Here is a 7804-nt window from a genome sequence, read left to right on the forward strand (position 1 = left end):
GGGTTTCAGGGCAAATAACTATCCGGACCCTACAGCTAGGGCCCCTGGCGGTATGGTTAGACAGCCTACCGCCAGGGCCCCTGGCGGTAGGGTGCGACGGAGGGGGACGGTGCCGTCTCCGCGCGCTGACGTGGATAAGTTTCCTACCGCCAGGGTCCCTGGCGGTAGGCTGTGTAACCCTACCGCCAGAGGCCCTGGTGGTAGGAAAAAGGATCAAATCTCAAAAAAATAAATCAAACAGGGGTCATCCTGAAATTCTTTGTCAAAAGGGTCAAAACACGAAATTCGGCCTTCGCTCATTGGAGCGATCGATTCGATCGAAAGCCTCGCACCCTCCGATAGCCTCCCTTGAATCGTGTTGGACCCCACCACATGCACGCAAAAGCCAGCGAAGACGTGCACAGGCTTCAGGCCCACCCATTAATCTACATCTAATCTCTCCTCCCTGATTTTCAGGAGGGGCATCATAATTAGCCCATAACCCTTCCCCTACTTAACCCGCTGCCTGCTTTCCAAATCGGGAGACTGCGGCCTGTTCGAAATCGAGCGTTCGCACGAGCGCGCGCGCAATAGCAAGATAAGATATGCATGAAACTCGGAGGGCAGGGCAATATTCCCCGTGAAAACCCCCAAGCCTTGTTTTGTTTGAACTTTGAGCCAAAATTTGGCCACTCAACGAGAAAGGAAAATGCACTACATGTTTTTTCGAAGAAGGATCCGCTGTTGCACCTAGCTAATACTCCGGGGCGGTAGGTCCGAGTTATCGCTGCGGTTATGTTCTTGTACTACTACAAACCCACACCTACAGGTCTTCGCTGGACCTCGATCTCGCTCAGTCGTCGTACGGATTTGTGACTTTTGGCTTGCTCGACTTATGTATGCCAAAAGCAGCCACATGCCGAAATAGTTACTCTCACTCACTGCGGTGGACACACACGGCTGCGACAGTGTGTGTGTGCGCGCATGGCTTGGCCGATCGAGTTGAATGACACGGCTGCACGCGCGAGGAAACCAGTGAGTTCACAGCAACTATTGCCCAACTGCCGTAATCAATGCGCGTACCAGGTTCACCAGACTTCACGGGCCCACACGAACTGCTCTTCATGCAGCAGAACGGTGGGCTGTAGTACGTGCTTCTATCAGTCGCCATCTCTGAATCTCTGAAGTGAATGACGACAAACACCCCCAATAAACTCGCTTGCACATCAAAATTGATCAGAAATGACTTGAGGCAACAAACGTACTAGCACAAGACGAGATGTTGCCACATTACACAAAATGAAGAGAAATTCTACACTTCTAGTGTTGCCAGTGCCAGTACTAGCCATGTACTCCCTCCGTCCGAAAATACTTGTCATCAAAATGGATAAAAAGGGATGTATCTAAAACTAAAATATATCTAGATACATCCCCTTTTATTTATTTTGATGACAAGTATTTCTGAACGGAGGAAGTACCATCGTACCACAAGCCATGAAAGCGCATGCACGACGAGAGAGACAGAAGTATACACTTCTTTTTTGCAAAAAATGATTTAGATCTATTATTATCAAACTTCACCGAAAGTACAAAGCACATGAATCGTAATAAAAATTACTTCGAGGTTGTAAAACCACCTATATTACCAACCGGACAGAACTAGTGTATATCCAACAGAAAGAGAGGGGCGTTTTGGTGCCCAGGCTCAGCTGCTCTCTAGATCTGGGTCGTTCGCTGCAGCATTGGGATGGGGGAAAGTACAGCTGGTGGAACAGTTTAGGCGCGTGTAAAAGGGAGATACACCAGCGAATACTCAGGCAACAGTAGCATACAGTGGGCCCTTTTCGTATGGCCAGGCGTGGACGCTGGTGGGTTCGGGATGCGTTCCCGTGACGGGGCGATGCTGTGCCATGGTACAGGATGTCCAAGATAGTAGTCTAGGACGTATGAGAATTCCGAGCCGTCATCAGTTTTTGCGCCGGCGCCGCCACGGGAGAACGAGTGGGGGCCTTTCATTGCCGGGTGAATGAGGGGAAGGAGCGAGTGCGGAGGCGACCAGGTTAGCCGGAGGCGTGGTGGGAATGGAGGGGAACGGATTGAAGTTCCTTCTCGATCTAGTTGGAAGGTTAGTTTCGCCGTCCGCTGACCGTGTCATTCATCCACTCATCTCAACACTGTCCTGAGCTCATACTTCCCACATCTATCGGCGGTGCGGCGTCAGCAGATTTCCCCTCCGCGAAGATTAGCCCCTGAGCGTGCTACCCAGAGTGGAGGACCAGAACTTGGCGTCGGAGGATTCCAACCCATGGTGGTGAGGTGCGGCGATGGAGAGCAGAATCGCCAACAAAGTCAGCGCAGTCGACTGGGAAGGTTAACCCAGAGGCCCCTGCATGGATGAAATGGTGAGTTGGTTCCTTCCTTGCTTGGGTCGTACTATCCGTTTGTGCGCAGGTGGTAGGTAGTGTTGTTGTCTAGCCTACTCACTGAACCACGCACACTTGCCACGGACTGCGCGCGGCCACGGTCTCGCGTCCAGCACACTCACCGCACATGCACGCACTCGTACACTGGCCAGACTAAGCCTAGACACTAGTCAGTCTAACTATGCCCAGTACATGCATGTAGATGGAATCCCGGCCGCTACTCACGCACGAACGTGACTCGGCCGGGCTGCTGCATGAGGCCGTGATCAAGATTACTGCTGACAGGTAGCTGATATTGCTAAAGGGGTTGTTTTCTTGTCAATCGATGAAACACATAGTTCGTAGGCTTTGTGCATGACTCGGCTGGATAGTGGGCTTTCGGTGGTCAGAAAATTAAGATAAGAAAAACTTGCAGAATTTAGTTTACCAGACAGGAGGCAGAAATGTTACTAATAAATTTTATATACCACTATACATGTGCAGTGTGCTTTGTAAACCATGGAATTGTCAGATAACATAGATATGTTTGGTGGATTATTGACTGAAGCGAAGCGTTCATGATGCAGGCTGAGACCGGGAAGTGCACCACCGGACAGGATGATTGCTCTGGAGCAAACAATAAGGAAGCATGCCGAGGAGCCGATGAAGACTGTTATCAAGCCAGAATTAGGTATAAGTTTCGATTCGCTGTGTGAGGCGTACCACTTCGACAACTTGTATTAACGGGAAGTTGGATTTGGCATTAGATATGGAAAAGGTTGGTTAAATGCAGAGAGAACCAAGTCAATGCAGGAGGTGGTGTGCGGGTGTTTGGTAAGTCTTTTAGCTGGCTTTACGTTGTTTTCCTGTTTGTGCGGCTTTTCGTTCAGAGAGGGGATTCATGGAATGTGCTGACAGGCCACCAATGCTTTTGATTTTGTCCAGGGGAATCCTGGAGCAGAGAATAGCCGTTTGTGTAGTGCGAGTGTCCCACGTTGATCAGGCTGAAAACAAAAATGGTTTGGGCTTTGAAGACCACCAAGCCGCATTGTCAGTCGGTGGACTTGCTGGAAACGGAGAAGTTGAGGTGCAAGAGGGTGGAGGCGGCCAGTAAGTACACAGTTTGGGCAGTGTGAATGCCCTGCATGGGCTAGCGCCGCCATGCAAGCAGAGAGGAGTTGGTAGGCCGAGAAGCAGTCAAGAGAAAGCGCCTTAATTATGAAGGATTAAGCAAAGCGGACAAGGTTCCACAACATATGTCGTAGGATAGGGCACAAGCGGACCACATGTCCTGAGCATGGTGATGCACCCAAGGAAGCCCAGGAAGTGTAAGAATTGTGGTTTAGAAGGGCATCGACGAAACACATGCACCAGGCCGCTTGCCGGTAACATGGGAAACCTAGATGTGAACTGAATTTAGAAGTGAGGATCTCTCTAGTGTGTTGACGTGAGCTAGGCTGCACGCTTGTTCTTCTGGGCTATGCCCCTGTAACTTATACGATGTGAATTGATGAACTTGCAGTTATGCAATTTTTGAATTCAGAACATTTTTTTACTAGGTTGTTGTAAAGGATTTGACGCTGTATTGTGTGTTAATGTGGACCGAAATAATTGTTTTTTATTTTAGCTGGCGCACACTTTTGAAACACTTGATGGTGCCAACAGATTGTGACGCCTGATGTGTACCAGGTTGACCTCATTGCTGAATGTTTTTGGCTGTTCAGGGAGTGTACGCCCATGTGCGTTTCCTGGGTGGATCACAACGCATAGGTCTTAAGTAGGCGGCAGCTACAGTGCATGCATTTTGTGCAAATGGTATTGATTGTTTTTGAGTGTGGCGTGACAATAGTGTGCGTTTGAAATTTGAAATTCGAAGTGGTGACCAAGCCTCCATGAGCAGCCCTGTGCTAGTGGAGGGAAACCCAGTTTAGCAGCAGTAGGTGTCATGGGGTGCTGTGACGAAGAGGCATGGCGATGGTGTTCATGAAGTAGAGGATGAGCTGGACGTGCGTGTGCTTTCTGTCTTCCTGGGACAACACATTCTTCCCCTGAAGCTTTTGGTAGCTGACGATTGAAATGCAGGTGTGCGTGGGGATGCGGCCTCGGATGTCAGCAGCAGGGTCGGCGAGGAGGACAAGCATGAACTGGTCGACGGCGAGGAGGTGAGTTTGGATAGTGGTTAGAATTTGACAAGATGAATGGCGGCGATATTTTACTGGGACAAATGGATTATGTCCGCAGGTAGAAGTGTTCTATTTGTTGGATTCGGAAAAGCAGAAAACTAGTGCGCGGCAAGTTGCAGAAGCAGGGCGTGATCGTTCGGGCCGCCGTTTCGTGATAAAGGCCCAGCAAGGCTCAGAAGTTACCCAGTGCGATGGCAACAAGCTGGACCGGCTACAAATTGGCCCACACGATGTCATGATTGCGGTCAGGCGTGAAATTAATATATGAAGCGTACGCTGCATATACAAGAAGAGAAATACGTCTCGAGGCACACATCCCCATGCGACTATGCGGTCATGATTTAGGGAGCAGCTGAGCTCGAGCTCAGAATAGGATTTTTCCAACAGAAAGGGCAAATAAACACTGCCGATGTACATGCACGCAGCATCCCATCGATCATCAGGACATGTTGGGTTCAGTCGGTGCATGAGTTGAGGCCCAGGCATCCCATCCACAGGCTCCACTTCTGCATTCAAAACGCATTCAAACAAAGAGCGGTCAGCTCCAACAATCACGACAAAAATAAAGAGAAACATTCTTTCTTGGCGGCCGTACGTACCTTCGTTGGCCGCCGGTGGGAGGCGAGCTCCGGTGGTGGCACCCGGTACAGGTCCCCGTCGACCGGCTGCACCACCCGCCTGGAGTCGCCGCTCTTGGCCGCGGCGGCGTCCCAGGACGCCTTGGAACGCTCCCGGGACACGTCGCCCTCGGGCCGCCTCCTCGCCTGCTTCTTGGGCGTGGGTTTGCGCGGGGGAGGCGAGTACCTGAACCACACGTCGCTGCAGGCCTCCGGCTCCGGCGTGGCGTACCACGCGGCCGGTGCAACAACGGCCGGCGGAAGTGCCGCTGTCGCCTCCGGCTCGTCGTGGTGGTAGTTGTAGTTCCACTCCCCGAACGCCGGCACGCGACGCCTCCGCGCCTTCTGCAAGCAAGACCAAACGATAATGAGGACTCCGATTCTGGGTGAAGTTGCTGGCATGGAGGCTTTCCGTAGCTCACAGCACACTTACCGCCATCTGGTTCAGCACGGAGACCAAATGAGCCGCCAAGAAAAAGAAGAAGAAGAAGAAGAAGAAGGGAAGCTGGGGCCGGTGAGTGAGTGGGGCTACGAGGCTGAACAGAATGGAATGAAACCTCCTCCAATGGCTGGATGTGTGTGCGTGTATTTATAGCGAGTATCGGCGCGGAGGAGCACGCTATCGGTGCGGACACTAGTAGAAAAAAGGTCAAACGTGAAGCACATTAGTGCCGGTTTGTATTAGAGCCGGCACAAATGTATACATTAGTGCCGGTTCCAACGGCTAGCCGGGCCGCTCTCGTTAGTACCGGTTTGTGGCTAACCTTTAGCACCGGTTCGTGCCATGAACCGGTACTAACGAGGGTGGTGGCAGGATGTTGTCAGTCTGGGCCCCCTCCAGCACCTTTAGTATCGGTTCGTGCCACGAACCGGTACTATCGGTCCTCCTGCATATAAACCCTTTGTCCAGCTCGCTCTGTTCTTCCCCCTTTTCCCTCTCCTATCTCCTCTCTGTTCTTCCTCTTCCCCTCGAGCTCATCACACTTTTGCCCAAAATTTGTCAAGATTTGAAGGCCCCCATCCATTCAAGTGATCACAAAGGTTAGCAACTTTGTCCTTTCATCTCTCATTGCTAGATTAGCTCTTGCAATGCTTTATATAGTTATTAATTTGTGAGTTTAGTAATTTGGAAGGAAATATATATATGTGCTAGTATTTGATTTATATGCAATTTGAGGTCAAAAATAACACTTAGTTTGCATATGTAGGTGTGGTTTACTTAGTGCCTTCTAAATCTCCGTCGTAACCACCGTCGATCGCCCGCACCGTCCCGTCGCCGGCACCACCTTGTGGTGAGCCTCTTGTTCATGAAATTTTATTAAAAAAATTGATGTTTGTGTGATTTGGATATATAGTTAATCATGTAATAATTATCTTACCCGTACGTTGTTTGTTATACATAGTGCCATGGTTTTGATATCCGTCCCCGTCGGCCCTCGTCCTTGTTATGATTCGGATGTGGTATATTCTCTTTTAAAACTATTTGTTGCATTTCGTGTTTATGACAAATTATGCCCATCAAGTTGACATAGATATTTTTATCTAGGAGGTATGTGAACCGGAAATTCTAACCGACCCTATTGTCGAGAGGTTAAATTTAGTTGAAAGAGAAAACGAGTACTTGAAAGAAAAATTGAAAAGAATTGAGGGGGAGAAGATGGAATTGGAGTTGCATGTTGTCGATGTCGTCGATGATCACAATATCAAGATGGAGAAAATGCGCTTGAAGATTAGAAAGATTAGAAAATATGCCATCGATAGTGAGGCTTGGTATCATTATGATGTTGGATCAATTGTTACCTTAGTTGCGATCTTGATCGCATTTGTTGTTGCATTTAAATGCTTTAGCTAGAGAGTTATTTGTTTGTTGCATTTAAGTGTTGTATGAACTTTATGTATGAACTTGTATTAATTTGGTCTATTCGGTGTTGTGTAATGAAGATGAGACGACAATGGATGTACGATGACCGATGCTCTCCCCAGTTTGTTGAGGGCGTGCATACTTTTCTGCTTGCGGCTGAGGCAAACAAGCGGGCGGATGGGTTTATGCCTTGTCCATGTGCTGGTTGTAAGAATGGTCACAATTAGTCTATGTCAAGAACCATTCACGTCCACCTGTTTGAGTCCGGTTTCATGCCCCACTATAATGTTTGGACCAAGCACGGAGAAAGAGGGGTTATGATGGAAGACAATGAAGAAGAAGAGGACGACGACAGCTATCCTGGCCATGGGTTCCCTGAATACGATGATACAACAATGGGGGAAGAAGCTGAGCCGGTAATGCGGGAAGAAGCTGAGCCGGAAATGCGGGAAGAAGCTGAAGAAGAGGCATTAGATGAGCCCGTTGATGATCTAGGTCGGGCCATTGCCGATGCAAAGAGAAACTGCGCAAGTGATTTGAAGAAGAAGAAGTTGCAACGCATGTTAGAGGATCACAAAAAATTGTTGTACCCGAATTGCGTAGGTGACAAGAAAAAGCTGGGCACCACACTGGAATTGCTGCAATGGAAGGCAGAGAATGGTGTATCTGACAAGGGATTTGGAAAGTTGCTGGTAATGATAAAGGATATGCTTCCAAAGGACAACGAATTGCCCGAGAGTACGTACAAAGCAAAGAAGGATG

General features: G+C 49.2%; 1 protein-coding gene across 1 annotated transcript; it reads right to left on the minus strand.

Moving 5' to 3' along the window:
- Positions 1-1509: 1509 nt before the first annotated feature.
- Positions 1510-5731, minus strand: LOC123116514 (uncharacterized). Its single transcript, XM_044537466.1, has 4 exons — positions 5615-5731; positions 5164-5526; positions 4944-5070; positions 1510-1648 (listed from the first exon to the last, which is right to left on the minus strand). The coding sequence occupies exons 1-3, from the start codon at positions 5618-5620 to the stop codon at positions 5020-5022; spliced, it is 420 nt and encodes a 139-aa protein (XP_044393401.1). The 5' UTR covers positions 5621-5731; the 3' UTR covers positions 1510-1648; positions 4944-5019.
- Positions 5732-7804: the final 2073 nt, after the last annotated feature.

This window comes from Triticum aestivum, chromosome 5B, assembly GCF_018294505.1.
Source record: "Triticum aestivum cultivar Chinese Spring chromosome 5B, IWGSC CS RefSeq v2.1, whole genome shotgun sequence".
Classification (NCBI taxonomy): domain Eukaryota; kingdom Viridiplantae; phylum Streptophyta; class Magnoliopsida; order Poales; family Poaceae; genus Triticum; species Triticum aestivum.

Bases quoted from the DNA above. Each gene is read 5' to 3' on its own strand.
- LOC123116514 (XM_044537466.1), bottom strand. The intron at 5,071-5,163 runs GTACGTACGGCC...TTTTGAATGCAG, and splicing joins CCCACCGGCGGCCAACGAAG to AAGTGGAGCCTGTGGATGGG.